General features: G+C 39.9%; 1 protein-coding gene across 1 annotated transcript in view; it reads left to right on the top strand.

The window, feature by feature from the left end:
• Window positions 1–16,625, top strand: part of ACAT1 (acetyl-CoA acetyltransferase 1) — a 16,933-nt gene extending 308 nt beyond the window's left edge. Inside the window, exons 2-12 of the mRNA XM_010572589.1 lie at window positions 1,846–1,893; window positions 4,981–5,098; window positions 6,034–6,129; window positions 7,443–7,543; window positions 10,059–10,202; window positions 12,095–12,245; window positions 12,818–12,913; window positions 13,603–13,716; window positions 14,106–14,170; window positions 14,795–14,952; window positions 16,253–16,625. Of these exons, the coding sequence (XP_010570891.1) occupies window positions 1,846–1,893; window positions 4,981–5,098; window positions 6,034–6,129; window positions 7,443–7,543; window positions 10,059–10,202; window positions 12,095–12,245; window positions 12,818–12,913; window positions 13,603–13,716; window positions 14,106–14,170; window positions 14,795–14,952; window positions 16,253–16,373 (1,212 nt within the window). The 3' untranslated portion in view covers window positions 16,374–16,625. The remainder of the gene's footprint in view (window positions 1–1,845; window positions 1,894–4,980; window positions 5,099–6,033; window positions 6,130–7,442; window positions 7,544–10,058; window positions 10,203–12,094; window positions 12,246–12,817; window positions 12,914–13,602; window positions 13,717–14,105; window positions 14,171–14,794; window positions 14,953–16,252) is intronic.
• Window positions 16,626–17,822: the final 1,197 nt, after the last annotated feature.

Genomic DNA, 17,822 nt, shown 5'->3' on the forward strand with positions numbered 1-17,822 from the left:
CCCGCGGCGCTGCGCGGCGGGAGGCAGGCCCCGGCCCGGTAAGGAGCTGAGGGGAGGGAGCGGGTCCTTGGCCGGGGGAGCGGGGGCCTGCGAGGCCGGCCGGGCTGCTGCGGAGCCGCCTGGTCGGTGAAGGGCGGCTCCCCGGCACCTGCCGGGCGGCGGGTACCGCGCTAAGCCCGGCGGGACCTTTAGCCGCGATCCTGAGAGCGGCTTTTTCCACTGCCTCATCACCGCCTGTCAGCGCTGGGGGTGCAGCGGGCTGGCCAGGGCCCTCCCTCGCCGGCTCTTCAGCTCGTTCCCTCGTAATTCGTTGCCCTACAGAGTCCCTATATCCATCTGTTACCCGCTTCAGCCATAAGGATGCGTAGCAGCTCTCAAAGGCTTTCTCTAGCCAGGGCCAGGAGAGGAATCAGGTAGGCAAATGTACTGCCGTGGTGTGCATAAGGTAGGTTCGTCAGAAAGATAGTCGGGAGGTGAGATACTAAGCGCTCCTGCCCAAAAAGCCTCTGTGCAGGGTTGCATTGAGGCACTGCTGACTTTATTGGTAGGGGTGTCTGGAGCGCCGGGGATCCCGTTACTGGTACAGAGAGCTGTGTAGGAAGAAAAGGGTAGGTAAAACATCTGCATGGCGCTGGATTGCATCCGTATTGCGTATGCAAAGCTGAAGGTTGTGTTTTACCAGCTGTAGAAGTGTTTTGTTTTGTTTTTTAAAAAGTCTGTAACTGATGCAGCATGAACACTACTAGTAGATGCCATTTACGCTTAGAAGGCTGTTGTCTGGTTTGTCCAGTTTACTACGCTTCAGGTGTTGTCCAGTAAGGGCATGTTACTTTGCTGGGGTTTTTTTTTGACACTAACCCTTGAAAGCCCTGTTATTAAAGCCCTGCAGGGACATAATTCATTTCTAGGGAGAAGTTTAATTTAAACTTTCTGCTGGCTATTACAACCTGAGCTGGAAAAAAACAACAAAAGAACTAATTGAAAAACAGTAGGAAAAAAAATCTGTCTTTTGTTACTTGAAGGTTATCAAATGAAGAGAGAAAGAGACTAAATTTTCATATTGTAGACACAATACCAGAAGGCATTCTTTGATTTATAAAATTGATGGTGGTTTTGTGGTGTCCTTAAGTGGTTATTTTTAATTTGTATTTATTTAGCTGTAATTCAGTAATGATCAGAAGTTTCTAGTGTGCTGAAATGTTGTCTAAGGAAATGGCTAAGAAAGTGGCTTAAACCACTAATGGAAATATCATTTTCTTAATATGCGAAATGATACCTGCAGATGTATTTCTGTATCTTTATGCTGCTTGATTAGATGAAGCTAGTAGCTGGTGATTTAGCCTGCTCAGGTGATACTTTTTTCTTTTTCATTGGCTTTGTTTTATTGTCATGTTTTGTCGTAGCATTCTGAATTCATTACCCTCATTTTTTGTGAAATGCCAATGAAATGAAGTTGTAGATGCAAACTGCCACTTTTTTTTTTTTTTAAAAGTTAATGATAGGACTGAATGAACTGAGGTCCAGAGAAGCAGAGAGAGGGACTAGTAAACTTTTTCAAGATAGCACCACTCACTCCCTGGTTTAGACATATATGTGTACATAACAGACTCAGCCAAAAAGAAATGTTTCTTGTTTTTAAAGGAGTATCTGTTTATTTTTCAGAAAATATTTTATCACGAGTATTATGGTGAGACTGTGTACTGGTCTACACTTTTTTTAAAAGACATGTTATGATTTTTAATTTAATATTTTTTCCAGTGTTTCTTAGATACTATTTTTAAATACTGACTTCTATGAAAATGGTACATTACTGAAACATCATGGTATTGGCTTTCTTATTATCAGGCTTTGAAGTATACAAGCCGTGGCTATGCATCACAGCGTACTTTAAATGTAAGTATAAAGCACCATCTGACTGCAATAAATGACTGTTTTAAATTTGTTTCTTAATCACTGAAGTTTTTAAAAAGTTATCACAAAAAAATCTGCATTGAATACAATGTGACTTGTGCCAGTCACACTTTACCGCAAAATCTGGAATAAAAGTCAGATTTTCTTTCTTATTTTGGTTTGCTAATTGCTAGGTAGTGTGGGACAAAATAGGTTAGAAGTGTGTCAGATAACTTAAGCTTAATGCAACTATCTACCTGTTATTGGAAAATAGAGCTGATGCTAACTTATCCCTTTGAGGTTATTTGTATGTTATCCTGCAACTTGCTGTTACAACGTAAAGGTTGAGGACAAGTATGTTACTATCACTGAAGTCAATCGTGATGAAGAAGGGGTTACAGAAACAGACCTTCTTAGTTTTAAACAAGTACAATTTGCCTTTTTTGTTGTTTGTTTAATTTCTTGTGTCTAACTTCCACTGAAACCAGCACAGTTGGAGGTATTCATGGCTGCTTCTCAGTAGCTGCCCAGGGCAGCTAGAGGTCTGAAATGTGCATCTTTTTGATGCCAGGTCCTCATGCTACTCTCACAGGGTTAGCAGGTAGACATGTTCATGTAGCACTAAAGCTAAGAGGCAAAATAAGAGTAAATCTGTTCTGAGGGGCTACTAGGTATAGAGCTGAATGTCATACCATGTCTTAAACTACTGCTTACACATTACGCTGGGGCCTGGGCTTCTGAATGTCTCCAAGGATGGAGACTCCACAACCTCTCTGGGCAATCTGTTCCAGTGTTCGGTCACCCTCACTGCAAAAAAGTGTTTCCTGATGTTCAGAGGGAACCTCCTGTGTGTCAGTTTGTGCTCATTGTCTCTGGTCCTGTCATTGGGCACCACTGGAAAGAGCCTGGCTCCATCCTCTTTGCACCCTCCCTTCAGGTGTTAATATAGATGGATGAGGTGTCCCTGAGCCTTCTCTTCTCCAGGCTGAACAGTCCCAGCTCTGTCAGCCTTTTCTTGTATGACAGATGCTCTAGTCCCTTAATCATCTTTGTGGCTCTTCATTGGACTCTCTCCAGTATGTCCATGTCTCTCTTGTACTGAGGAGCCCAGCACCAGACACAGCGCTCCAGGTGTGGCCTCACCAGTGTTGAGTAGAGTGGAAGGGTTGCCTCTCTTGACCAGCTGGCAATGCTTTGCCTAATGCAGCCCAGGATACCATTAGCCTTCTTTGCTGCAAGGGCTCATTGCTGGCTCATGTTCAACCTGGTGTCCCCCAGGACCCCCAGGTCCTTTTCTTCCAAGCTGCTTCCCAGCTGGGTGGCCACCAGCATGTACTGGTGCCTGGGGTTGTTCCTCCCCATGTGCAGGACTTTGCACTGCTCCTTGATGAACTTCATGAGGTTCCTGTCAGCCCATTTCTCCAGCCTGTTGAGGTCCCTCTGGATGGCAGTACGACCCTCTGGTGTATCAGCCACTCCTCTCAGGTTTGCATCATCAGCAAACCTGCAGAAGATACACTCTGCCTCATCATCCAGATCATTAATGAAGATGTTAAACTGGACTGGACCCAGTATTGACCCCTGGGGAACACTGCTAATTACTGGCCTCCAACCAGACTTCTTGCCACTGATTACCACCTCCTGTTCCTGGCTGTTCAGCCAGTTTTCAATCCACCTGACTGCCTGCTTATCGATCCCACACTTCATTAGCTTCTGTATGAGGTTCCTATGGGAGACAGTGTTGAAAGCCTTACTGTAGTCTAGGCAGACAATGTCCACTGCTCTCTCCTCATCTACCAAACCAGTCATTTCACTGTAGAAAGTTATCAGGTTGTTTGAGCATGACTTCCCCTTGGTGAATCCATGCTGATGACTCCCAATGATTTTCTTGCTGTTCATGTTCCTGGAAACAGTTTCCAGGATTAGTTGTTTAATCACCTTCCTAGGGGTCGAGGTGAGGCTGACTGGCTTGTAGTTCCCTGGGTCCTACTTCTTGCCCTTCTTGAAGATAGGAGTGACGCTTGCTTTTCTCCAGTCCTTGGGCACCTCTCGCAACTGTTGTGACCATTCCAAGATTGTTGAGCGTGACCTTACAAAGTCATCAGCCAGCTCCCTCAGCACTTGTGGGTGCATCTGAGCAGGGCCCATGGATTTATGTATGTCCAGTTTGCCTAAGTATTCCCTGACCTGATCCTTTTCCATGAAGGGTACATCTTCCTTGCTTCAGCCTTCCACCTGGTCTCTGGGGCCTGGGATTCCTGAAGGCTGGTTTTACTAGTGAAGACTGAGGTAAAGGTGACATTCAGTACCTCAGCCTTTTCTATGTCCTGTGTCACCAGGTCCCCTGCCCCATTCAGCAGCAGGCCCATGTCTTCCCTAGACTTCCTTTTGCTTCCTAGGTGCTTACGGAAGCCCTTCTTGTTGCCTTTGACATCTCTTGTCAGATTCAATTGTAGCTGGGTTTGGCTTTCGTAACCTCATCCCTGCGTGCTCAGACAGTGTCTGCCAGGTTCCCTGTCTCTGCTTCTACCTTAGGTATACTTCCTTTTTGTGTATGAGTTTTGGGCATCCATGCAGACCTCCTGGCATTTTTACCTGACTTACTGCTTGTTGGAATGGGCTGCTTTTGAGCTTTGAGGGGGTAATCCTTGAACGTTAACCACCTTGCTTTGACTCCCCTTCGCTCCAGGACCTTTGAGACTCTCACAAGCATCATCTATCTCAAGGCTGAGCTCAATGCATTCCAGCTGTTCTCTCACATAAAGGGCAGCCCTTCCCCTTGTCTTCTTGGCCTGTCCTTCCTAAAGAGCCCGTATCCCTGCATGGCAGCACTCCAGCCACTGGAGTCACCCCACCATGGCTCCATGATCCTAAGATTGTAGTCCTGCAGCTGTACACCAATCTCCATATGTTTATTCCCTATGCTGCATGCATTAATAAAGATTGTTTTAGTGCTCTGAAACATTTGCAGGATGAAAGGGAAGCTGCAACATCAGTGAAAGAGTAAAAGTGGATAAATTTAAAAAATACTGGTATATGTGTGCATACGTGGGAGAGACTGTGACTTTTACTCCATGCTTCTCCTCTTAGGAGGTGGTGATAGCAAGTGCTGTAAGGACACCGATTGGATCTTTCCAAGGATCTCTTTCATCATTGCCAGCCACTAAACTTGGTTCCATTGCAATTAAGGGAGCAATTGACAGAGCAGGTATATGTAAATATTTTTTCTGTGACAAAGAAAACCTCAAGTGGCTCAGAACAGTATCAGTCTGTGTCTTTTAAATTGCTCGGTAAACACGGGTTTTGTGGCACTCTTAAGTCTTTATCCACAAATGGTATTTAAGTTGACTGTTGGGCTTTGTTTCAATCTGAATGAAGTCCTGCTTCTAGGAGCAGAATATTACTTAAGGATATCTGTGCTAATCCGTATCTGATTGAACATGCTAATTGTTTTTCTGTGGTGGGGTTTTATGACACACCTAAGCTGATGCAAAAGCTACTTGTTGGTGAAACCAGTGGCCCTTCCTTTCCTTGCCCAGTTTTCACATGGGTACTTACGCTTGTAGGACACCCTTGTGAGTATATTGATGGATTCAAATTAGCAAAAAAAGTCTTCTGGGGGGAGGGGTGGGTTAATTTTCTACAGATTTGGCTTCTTGAAATAGCATATTACAAGAACACCAGGGCTGTTGCAAGAGATGCAGCAGGAGAGCAGGTCTCTTCTGTCTGGTGGCAGCTAGCTGTGGCCTTGGCTCACCCCTGTTAAACAAACAAACAAACAAAACTGTTTCTTTAGACATAATTGTGGCAGGTAGAAAGTTTTGTGCTTTTAACCATCCATGGAAATTGAGCTTCTCAGGTGACTAGTGAGACTTGGAAATGTTTGCTTTAGTTAGCTAACTGTAGCTTGTTGTGCAGGTTAGCAAGGGAATTCTCTGTGGTGGTCACCAGTTCACCATGTTCCATGAATATGAGGGTAGAGATCTGGGATGCCCCCAACAGGGGCCTGTGTGCTAACAGCACACAGGTTGGACATGGCACATTTCATTAGTCTTTGACAGAAAACTTCAACGCGAAGGTTCGTAAAAGGGAGTTGCATCTTCCCTGCAAAGAACCCTGAATTGAAACAATGTTGTTTTATAGGCATCCCTGCAGAAGAAGTGAAAGAAGCGTATATGGGTAATGTCTTGCAGGCTGGACAAGGACAAGCTCCAGCAAGACAAGCAGTCTTGGGTGCAGGTATTCATTCTTTTGATACCGGGGTTAAAGATTTTTTGTCTTTATATAGACAGTGTAGATTACTGAGCTATGAGTTAAAAGAGAGTGGTCCCCAGCCTTTTGTCAAGGCAGTCTGTGTATGCTTTTTTTCTCCATGGTGGGTGAAGGGTGTATGTTGTACTCATGTAAGCAGGCCTAATTGTGCATCCTCAGGAATGAATTTTCATATGCACAATGGATGTTACTGCCTATGGTGTTTGCAGAACCTGGAGAAGACGATACTGGAGACTGGGCCTCTACTTCCAGAGCACTTTACACTAATGATGGATGCTGCTTTTTGAATCTTTCATGAAACAGACTTTTTTTCTTCAGTGTATCATTACTCTTAAGCCTTACTGGGTAAGGGGTTAGTGAGTTTCCTTGAACTGCAGATAAGAGTATGTCATTACACTCATCTTCCCATGGAGTCTGGAGCTGTCACTGGGAGGATTCACGCTATAATGTTAACTGCAGCACAAATGTTATTGGGGTGCAGGAATTATTTTCTTCTCCCTTTTGCTGTGGGGATGGGATTCCATACCTTAGTGTGACTCTAGGAAAGTCTGTGGGTCAGGGAAGAACTGGATACTTTCTTGGCTCTGTCCCTGTACTTTTTTGAAAGAGAAGCAAGTGCTTACATGTGAGGCAAAGGGATGAATACAGCTCTTTTCTTTCCCCTGGCTAGTTTCCCCATCTCACTGCGGTATGGAGGTGATGTGCTGGTAGCAGAGCCATAATACTGGAGAGCAAGCCTAGGGTGGAGGCAGTGATGCAATGGTCTTGAGCCAAGCTGCACACAGCAGAGCTCAAAGCTATTGTAACGAACACTCAATAATAACTCAATAATGACCATGTGAATGACACTGACACCTAGCACTTTTGGTCTTGTTCAGTATTGCATGTTTTTAGAGTCCCTGTACTTCTAGGGTCTGTCTTGTTGCCACTTGCTAAATTCTATAGCTTGTTTATGCCTTTTCAATCTTGAATGCTTCTTAGAGGCAGGTATTGGGGTGTCAGGAGGAGGAATAGTTCTGGAGCTGCTGTCTTTCTGATTCTTCACTTGTTTGCTCCCTTACCACAAGTCTGTTGTTGGAAGGGGAGAAACAACAAGAGTCTCCAAGAAGGATAGTAACTAGGGGCGAGGGTAGATAAATTGCCCTGGCAGGCTAAATAGTGCAAGTTGGACACCTTGGGCTTAGATAAAAATTGGTCCCATATGAAATACTGCTGAGACACCAATAAAGTATTAGTCTACCCTTTAAATAATAGTTGTTTGTACAATTTCCTTGACTCAGGTCTACCAATATGTACTCCTACTACAACTGTCAATAAAGTCTGTGCTTCAGGAATGAAATCGATCATGATGGCAGCCCAAAGCCTGATGTGTGGGAGTCAGGTATGTGAATTTTAGTGCTGTTTTATGGAAAAAACACACTACTAATGTTGTAGATCCTGTCCTACTAATGACTGTGCACTTTGCTTTGGGACTGTGTTTTGCCTTGGGATAATAAAGCTAATTAGCAAGGGTTTGTTTTGCTTATGCAACCTTAATCCTTAATTTTGTAGTCACTTAAGTGTGTTTTGGTTTAAAACAGAAAAAATTTGTAAGTATTATAGTTAGGAAATTGTCAGATATATTTTTAGAGCTGAGCAAATAAGCTGGGTTGTTTTTTTTTTTTTTTGTAATTTACATCCTCTTCCTTCTGCTCTTCCCCCACCCCCAAAAAATAATTAAGGGAATTTTCAACCTTTCTGGTTTGAAAAAATGAAGAAATTTTTATAGACTTAGTTTTTGATGAAACACATTTAATCTTGACTTTCAGACACTCTCAAGACTTCAATAAATTAAATATACATATTAAAGCAATGTTGTTTCCAAGTACATTAAAGATATTTCAGGCTTTTTGTATTGTTTTAGAAGAAGAGGAATCTATTGTTGCTGAATAAGCATTTTCATTGAAGAGAGCCTGATGGAGGGGAATTGCTCATCTCTGCCAACTGTGTTCTAAGATTCTCTATACGATGGGGAAAAATAGTATCACTTAATGGGAGGATGGCAGAATACACCATCTTCAGCAAGCTGTTAAATGCTATGCAGCAAAGAATATGGGAGAAGTGTGAATGTGAAGAAAGACATTGGAATTTTGTTTTTAATTCCATACTCAAAAGCGTTTTGGCAACTTTTTCCCTTCTCTGAAGTGAAAATATTGTCAGTTCAATACGTATTTCTGGTTTACAAAGTAAGCAGCTCATAAGTGAGAAATGTACTTACTATTCTTTTTGTTTGTTTGTTTGTTTAGAACAAAAGTAAAATATTTAAGTTTTGTTGCCCCTTCTGTGAAAATAACAGTATAGCTGAGTTAAGCAACTACTTATTGCTTTGGCCTTGCTCTGCAGAGAATGGCACTTTGTCCAGTGCCTACTGAAGTCGGTGGAAGTCTTGTCACTGGACTTTGAACCAGGCCCAGCATGTCTGTATAAACAGCTACATTTGGATTTAGTAATTTACGTCCAATTACTTTGTGAGAATGGTTGTGCATTTTCTTGGTTTGACAGATGCAGGCCATGAGCTCTGAATATACTTGGAGTTTTCAGCTGAGCTAATCATACATGCTGTGCTGCCAGGCTCAGCAAAAGCAGAGACTCGGCCAGTTATTAGTCTCTTGGAGCTATAAATTACAGGAGGTTTTGGTATTTGCTTGTTTTTCCTGGTTGCAGACTGTGAGGTATCTGTGGTGTGAAAGTCAGCAATGGTTACCAGTGGCTTGAGTCAGCATACATCATCGTATAAACGATTAACTCTGTCTCCAAGTCTTTCACTTTACACAATTGAATGCCAGGGACTCTTGTTCCTCTGATCTATTGCTGCTTCCATATCTCAACTGCCTTTCTGATTTATCTGCCTTTCCAGTTTGTCTCCCACCTTTCTTTTCTTTATTACTTCATGTCACTGTTCCTGGATCTAGTTTATGATCTATTCTGAACCAAACCATTATTTCTCAGAGTCTTAAATTAAAGAAACCAAAAAAGCTTTCATCTTTTTCTTATTGCTGTTTTGATGTAAAATCTTTTTGAATTTATATTAACAGCACAATTGAAACCTCAAAGATTCACACTGCTGTGTGTGTCTTTTTCCTACAGTTATCCATATTTCAAATATGCCATGTATTAACCCAACTGTGTGTATTCTTCACATGCTGAGATCCTAGGGATTTTGGGGTATAGCCTGATGAACAGTAGGTGTACTTACGGTCCTTATAGCTTTATTGTTTGTATGTTTTCTGTTTGTTTGCTTTGTCTCAGCTTGAAAAGTATACTAATTTATAAATGCCCGTAATGATTCAGCTTAATTCAAGTTCAGTGATCACTAATTAATAACATCGCTTTTTTTTGCTGGCCTTTTCAGATGATAAAACCATATTATAAGTCATCTCTCTTTACACAGTAAGATGAAACAATATTATGTAAAACTGCAGGTACTTGTAAATCTCTGTCTGTTTTATCGGTCTCTTAAATTCTGACTGTTGCTTGTTCTATAGGGATATGGAGCTGCGAATGAAGAACAAAAGTGAGAAATTTACAGAAAAAGAAACTGTTTAAAGCAAAACTTATAATTTGGTCTTGGAAGCTTTGGAAGTAGAAGTGCAAGAGACTGATGTGGCTCTTGCAGCTTTCTAAAACTGCATACATAACAAAAGTCCAGTTTTTCTGTCAGGGTGGATTAACTGTCTTCAGCTGTTGTTCCTGCTGTTTGCTTTTTAAATGCATAAAGATTTTATTTTTTCTTCTTTATCTAAGACTCCTCAGAAATATAGTGTCCGTGCTTAAGCTTTTGCTAATATTTGTTCCTATAAGAAGTCATAGAGAACACGCAGCATTATTAGTAATTTTAACTCATTTCCTTTGAGCAGGATGTAATGGTTGCTGGTGGAATGGAGAGCATGTCTAATGTTCCCTATACAATGAGCAGAGGATCAACACCTTATGGAGGAGTAAAGCTGGAAGACCTGATAGTAAAAGATGGGCTGACAGATGCTTATAACCATATCCATATGGTAAATATTCCTGCACAGTACTAAAGTATCAGCCATAGACCTGATGCAGCTTTGAAGAGCTTGCATGTAATTATTATGAAACTGCTTCATTTAGCAAACCTAGAAATGAGGAGTAACATTAATGGAGGAGGGAAAAGTCTTCTGTTTCCAGGCTTCCTGTAGTAACTGTAATGGAGGGGCTAGACAGAAGACCAAAACAGAATAGCAAACTGTGTTAATATTTATCTGTCTCTGAAGTCTGAACAGCCTAGAGCAGGGATTTTGAAAAAAAAAAAAATTGCTACTGATAGATTGCTGTTGCTCTGTCTGTGGGAGAGAGCAATCAAGTTACTTGGCGTCTTTGAGCGTACCTACTCTGTACAGTTCAGCAGGCTCTTAACGTTTATTTTCCCTCCCTCAATGTACGTATCTCATATCTTCCATTGGAAGCATGGTACTCATCAGCATGGTAACTTAAATTGGACAAACAACTGCAAACTTAGGATGGGTTTCAAAAACAACTGATATGAAGATAGCAAAGAACAAGCATCAGGGAAAAACAATTTGAAAAGAGAATGACTACTTTCAGTTTACAAATATTTCTGACCTTTGCCTGTGGTCAGTCATTCACAACTGTCGGGTATTACTGATTGATCAGTTAGTGTTCTTGCTGGTGTACAGGAAAACATGTAATGAAGAACATTCTACTGTGATCCATATATTTGATACAGACCTCACTGCTTCTGTGTGTGTTTATTCTTTTTGCAGTATGGTGCACTCTGCTTAGGCTGTTGGTTGAAATCCACTCCCACATTTCAGCTAAAACGGAGTTTGATTGTGAGGATTTTTATGGGAATGTAAATAGTGGCTTTGCTAGTGTCTGTATATACAGAAAAACTGTATATACAGGGGTTTTTTTTGGTTTTTTGTGTGGTTTTTTTTGGGGGGGGGAACTCTAGGAGTGAGTTGGTTGTAATGCAGAAAGTTTTAATAGATTGGGACAATATTTCAGAACCTTTTGTCTTCATTATAGCAGCTGTAGGTTGCTTGGAAAACCTTAACAGTGAGAATACACAGGAAGGCTTTAGGAACTTTTGTCCATGTTTTGGCAATAGACTAAGTTGCTTGTGCTATGAAGACTTTAAATTCTTTAACTGCATAGAAGTGAACTTGCTTGTGTGAAGAACTGGAGGAACACAGTACTAAAGGGGTTTGTGTTGATTCACTGAGTTTTCTACAGAAAAGAGAAGTGAAACAAAACCTGTTCAAGAACAAATCTTTCAGGCTGACTATATGAGGGGGTTTTTTGGTTTTTTTTTGTCATCACAGGTATTTAGACAGTGTTGGTAATGAATTATGATCGTATAATTATGATTGACCTATATATAAAATCGATTGTTTCATTCTACTTACTTCAGTTATTAGACAAAAGGTATACATACTTCTATTTGTGTAGTTTTTAGAGTATCGGATCCTGAAGGCTAAGTAAGCCCTGTGTGTTGACCTGTTCCTGTAACCTTTGGACTAGGCAAGCTAATAATGGAATGAAAACACTAGTAAGATGATGTGAACATACTGTTCTGTGGCTGAATAATGATCTTTAGTCTCTGACAACATCAGCCCTAAGCACTTTAAAACTTACCTTTGCATGCAGTTTTTTTAACGTAAAAAAAGCCTTGTAAGGAAAGTTCCTTTGTGCCTTTAATAATCTGGATCCAGAAAACATTCACTAAATCTGAAGATCATATTCCAAACCCAGAAGTTACTGTTTAATCATGACTGTGTAAATTAGAAATGGACACAAAATATTATTCACATTCAATTCTGGAAATCTGCTGGTTGAGCTTTTTCAGTTACATTTCTATTTCATATCTCTAGAAATACCAAACCTAATGTGCCTGGTTTTCTCCAAGGGCAACTGTGCCGAGAATACTGCAAAGAAGTTTACTATTTCACGAGAGGAACAAGACACTTACGCCATAGGCTCTTACACTAAAAGCAAAACAGCCTGGGATTCAGGAATATTGAAAAATGAAATAGTTCCTGTCACTATTTCAAAAAAAGGTATTATGGAAAAGTGTGATAAAATGAATTGTGTTTCTCATCGAAAGCTGTAACATCATCTGTGTTCAGTGCAAATTGTGTTGTTTAAACATGCAGATCTCAGGAATGCTAATTTTAGATTAGCTAAGAATTTTCGGTTACACAGACTTTCTGGTGAATGGCAGTCAGTGACCTGTGATCTGGTTTTGTTTTTAAATTATTCTTTAATGTTACATACCATATCTTCTTCCTTTTTTATGTAAGTGGAAGACTAGCTATTGAATTTAGCTAGTATGGCTTGAGGACATCTGTGTGTTAATTTCCCTGTTAATTACCTTGCAGATATGTTCTTTCTCCCTTTCATTCAGCCACCAGGAAGTATAAATGGATTTGCTGTGAATAAATTGGATTAAGGAACAATTTTTTTTTCAGTTTTCGTAAGCACATTTCTTGACATGCATTTTACATGTGTTTACATTTTTTTTTTACTGAAATAAGTTGTCTAAATAAGGCAGCTTTTAATCAAAGTACTGTGTTAGAATGTCTTAAGGTTGGACTGTTCTTTAAAATACTAAACCAAATCTGAATTTCAGGGAAGCCAGATACAGAAGTGAAAGAAGATGAAGAATACAAACGTGTTGATTTTAGTAAAGTTCCAACACTGAAAGCTGTTTTCCAAAAAGAAAATGGTAAATATTGTTAAACCAACTGCTTAACTTTCTACCAAGTGCAAGGATACTTTGTTATAGTGAAGAGTACTGTTCACAAGAGCTTGAATGCCCAACAGTAGTCCATTAACTTTTAAATGTCTGCTAATATAAAGAAACATGCTTCAGAACAGCATGAACTGGCTTGGATTAAAAGATGGCCCAAGAACTTTAAACCAGTGAAAACCTCTGTTTTGGACATTTATTTTAAAAAGACTGAAATAGATTAGTTTCAATTTAGCTATTGCTTTGGTCTCCACCAAGTACAAGCTTTTGTTTCAGTGGGAGCTGGAGTGCCTTTACAGAGCTGCCTGTTACTTCCCTGACTCTGTAGTTGATAAATCTTTCTGGCTAAATCAAAGTTGCCACTCATTCACAACCCTTTCTGAGCTGGAATTCTGTGTTAATGCCAGCAATGCAGCTGACATGGAAGGCATGATCTAAACTGCCACTTGGATGAAGATATGAATACATGTGATTTTACTTGTTTAATCAAACTGATTTAAAAAACCACAACTTATTTTTAGTTACCTCAGTGCAACAGATATCACTGTATTGTTGAGACCTTATGTTCAAGGGCCTAAGGTTAGAGAAAAAAAAAATCATTAACAGGAAGTAGGTGAGCTGTATCACACTTCCCCTCCATATAAACAATGCTTTCCCTTTTCTAGGAACAGTTACAGCTGCTAATGCCAGTACTCTGAATGATGGAGCAGCTGCTTTGGTGCTGATGACTACAGAGGCAGCCAAGAGACTGAAAGTCAAACCATTGGCACGGATAGTAGGTAAGATTTTTCTTTTTTTATCTTTGAGTACAGTCCTGGAAAATACTCCCATAGTATGTGCTCAGACTGGGAATCCTCTTATCTGACTGACATTCATGGGATAGAAAAGCTGAGCCCTTGGGCATTATGGCTGCATCTTCTCAATACAGTGCTTGAAATTTCAAGTGCTGTACCAGCAGGCTTTTGATCATAAACAGAATTTTCTATATGGAATAATATTAAAAATCTGAAAATGTGGCTCACTTAAGGCACTAAACTTTATATGTATCTATTTCATGGACCATTATATTCAGAATTTTTCCATCTTGGCTGGGTTTGCTGCTTGCACGAAGAAAAATCATGTGTGGTAAAAACAAAAGGTCTTTAAACAGCTTTTGCAATTTTTACAGCTTTTGCAGATGCTGCTGTTGATCCTATTGACTTCCCAATTGCACCTGCACATGCTGTTCCCAAGGTAGGAATAAAACTGAGTGTTTTTTGGAAAACAACAAACTTCCTTAGCACTGATCATTGGTTCAACCCTCTGCAGATCTTCCTGTAATTAGGATCAAAATTATGATTACTTCATAAATATGAAGGAACACATGTTTTTCAGAGGATCAAGGCTAGAATGCAGTTTTTGGAGTAACAAATTTCTCACACCTATTTTGAAAGAGAATATTGTTTTATACTGCTTTGGGCTTGTTTACACTTTTGAAGCTTTGCAGCTAGTATGGCTAAAAGGGAAAATAAATATGGTTATACAAGTATAGACTAGTTCAAAAAGGAACTGAAGACAAGTATATGGTGTGAGGCAATACTGTATCCGTTTAAATGTACTTACTGTAGCAGTGGTCTTAGTATAAGTGTGATGAAAATGTACTCTTGGCACAAGGTACTCTCCATTTTTGTTTTTGTGAAAACACAAGTTTGTGCTTCAGTACCTCAGTTTTGCTTTTTCCCACCTGACAAAGGGATTCCAAAATGTGAAGTTGAATCAGACTATGGGCAGCCTGAGTCACTGACTTCAAAATAGACCTACTTATTTCTGTAATTAGCTTCCTAATTTTTTCACAGTAGTAATTATTTTTATTTCTAGATTCTAAGTGCAACAGGCCTGAAGAAAGAAGATATTGCAATGTGGGAAATCAATGAAGCATTCAGTGTTGTGGTGCTGGCCAATATTAAAATGCTGGGTATTGATCCACAGAAAGTAAATATTAATGGAGGTGCTGTCTCTCTTGGACATCCAATAGGGTAAGTAAAGCGCTGGTTTCTGTTCTGCACAGAGGCATTGTTTTCTAGACATACTGCTAACACATTTACCTTTATTCTCAAATTTAATGCAAGTAGGAAGGCTACTAGAAATTTGCTATCAAGTACATAGTGACTTAATTCAGGTGTTAAATTTCAGGGTACCTTGAAAAGAGCACGATCCCATTTTTTCTCTTCACAGTTAGTTATCACCAACTTTTATAAAGAGCTTGCTTGTTACCATAGCTATATGGATTTATGAAGTATTAAAACCAAATCACTATTAACATGACAGAATAAACAATAATAATTAATCAAGTAGTTAAGCTAATAAAATTTACAGGTAAACTTGGGAAAATAGTGAAGGATATGGTACAGGGACTTCTATGTTTCTTACATGAGCAAAGTGAAATTCCAGGTCTTGTCAAAGTATTTTTGGCAATGAATCCAAAAGTCTCCAAGCACCTAATGCAGCAGACAGGGATAGTCTGGGGGATGGTGGTGGGTCTGTTGTTTGAAGTTCTGTCATCTGGTTAGAGGAGTTAGGTCACCTGCTGTGTTCCCCAACAGCTGTAACTTACTCATGACTTCAGTATATTCCATTCATCCTCCCTTAAGAGTGATCGTGCTGCATGGTGCTGCTCTATGAGGAAAAACCCATTCCAAAACCTCTGAGTAAATATAGATGTGAAGTAACCATGGTGTACATCAGGAACAAGTAGGAGTACTTCATGGTTCATAACAAGCTGTAATCAAGGCATAATCCTGCAAGACATGCTGACATTCTGAGGAGGGGATATTATTTTTTTGTGTGTGTGTTAGAAGTTAATTTTGACAGTCTAATGACAGAATTTAAATGTCTGATTTTGCACATTAGGTGGATCAAAGTAGGATACTGCAGTATATCAGGTTGTAAGCAAATAAAAAACCTGTTGGAAAGTAATTGTTACTATTGATTTGATTTTTGTGGTAGATTTGTTACCTTCTTTGAGAGGGCTTTGCTACATGTAGAGATACTTTGTAGTATACAGACTGACTGACTTGGAGGCCACTTCTAGAAGCAACTTTTGATAAACATGGAGTTTCTGTATGGATAAGTATCTTTCTGTTTGTTAAGTACTGTAGCTAGAGAAGAATAACCTGTATTACATCTAAATGTAGATGAAAGGGTTTGTTTGTTTTTTGTTGGTGGTTTTTTCCCTCCAGTGAATCAGTACTATATTCTACCAACTGTCCGGTGTGGGTCAAATTAAGATTAATTTCCTTTAGACTAAGCTATATACATTTTTTTTCTTTTATTTAGAATGTCTGGAGCAAGAATTGTTGTTCACATGGCCCATGCATTGAAACAAGGACAATATGGTCTTGCAGGAATTTGCAATGGAGGAGGAGGCGCTTCTGCAATATTGATAGAGAAGTTGTAGGCCAAATCGTGTTGGGAACAAAGCCTTACACACTCTGATCAAAATGATGAGTGGTACCTGTTACATCTTATTTATCAGTAAGTGGATGAATTCCTTAACTGCTATTCTAAAATTTCTTAAAACATCATTATTGATACAGACAACTGGGCTTTTATTACTTTTGACTCAGTACAAGTTTTTGTACAGTACAAATAAAAAATGTCAAATTATGATAATGTCTTGAGACCTGACAATAAAGAATGTTTGTTAACTGTAGCTCCTCTGTCACTGATGTATGGTTTCTCAAATGCCACTGACAATGAATTCTCTTGGTAACTCACATAGCGTTGCTACTAGAGGCAGCTAGTTTCTTACAGTTTTGTTGCTTATTATTCCTAACTACTAAGTGATTTTCATTGGAAAAAATAACTTGACTTAGAGGTTGGTTTTCTACTATTGTGTACCTTGAAGGCAGGTCACATGCACAGAAGGAGCCCTGCTGTAGCACTCGCTTACCCTGGTCTGGGGTGTAGTACCTAAGCAATCTAGAAGAGATAGTGGCGTAACTTACACATGCAAGTACTAATATGGCCTCAAAAGCTACTGCTTTTTTGTTCATTTAAACCTCTGTGATGTACAGTTTTGTCAATATGCTTTGAAGTACAATTGCTGTTACTGCTTCTTCCCTAGGAGCTGCCCAGTTACCTGGCTGCGCTCTGGAATTCACAGTTAAGTCTTCAGGAGTAGAGGGTTAAGCATTCCTATTGCTGGTATGGGGAGCTAGAAAAATACTTTCCTGGGATAATCTTGTTCAAGACTTCAGTGAGACGCTTATGCAGTTTCTTCGGCAGGCTTTTTACCAGAGGGCAAAAATTGGCTATTTCACCAGTATAAAGCCTATTCCCACCTCACGCTTTTCACAAGGGATAAATGTCAAACACTTTTAAGTTTCTTAGCTGGGATTTAGGACAACTGCTTTCTTATTTTGACACTGATTTCAGCAGGAAGTCATCTTCACCCACTGATTGTCCTTGCATTTTCCTCCATAAAGTAGGGGTAATAAATACTTTGACTGGGATGTAGTGGGATCTGTTTCTTCTGGGAATGAATGTACTAGTAGCAAATGAACAGTGGTGTTTAAATGCTACATTCTAAGAAAATTAACCTTCATTCATGTTCTGATACCTGTTCTTCTGAAAATTATTTGCCATATGACAGCAGCTTGGAACTGAAGATGCTGCTCTTTGAAAGAGTATAAGTAAGTGAACTGATAATTCACATCTTTACTACTACTGGATCACCTGAATTGAAAAAGAAAGACTATGGCGGATACTGGCTGTCCCATGAAGAGCTACACTATTATCTCAAATAGCAAATCTATTTAAAAATACCGCATGTTAACTGTCAGAATGCTATTACCCATAAAACGCCACCATGTAGCAAAGAGACAATTGTTTTTGCCACTCTGAC

Source organism: Haliaeetus leucocephalus, unplaced genomic scaffold (assembly GCF_000737465.1).
Source record: "Haliaeetus leucocephalus isolate CR32 unplaced genomic scaffold, Haliaeetus_leucocephalus-4.0 Scaffold351, whole genome shotgun sequence".
NCBI lineage: Eukaryota > Metazoa > Chordata > Aves > Accipitriformes > Accipitridae > Haliaeetus > Haliaeetus leucocephalus.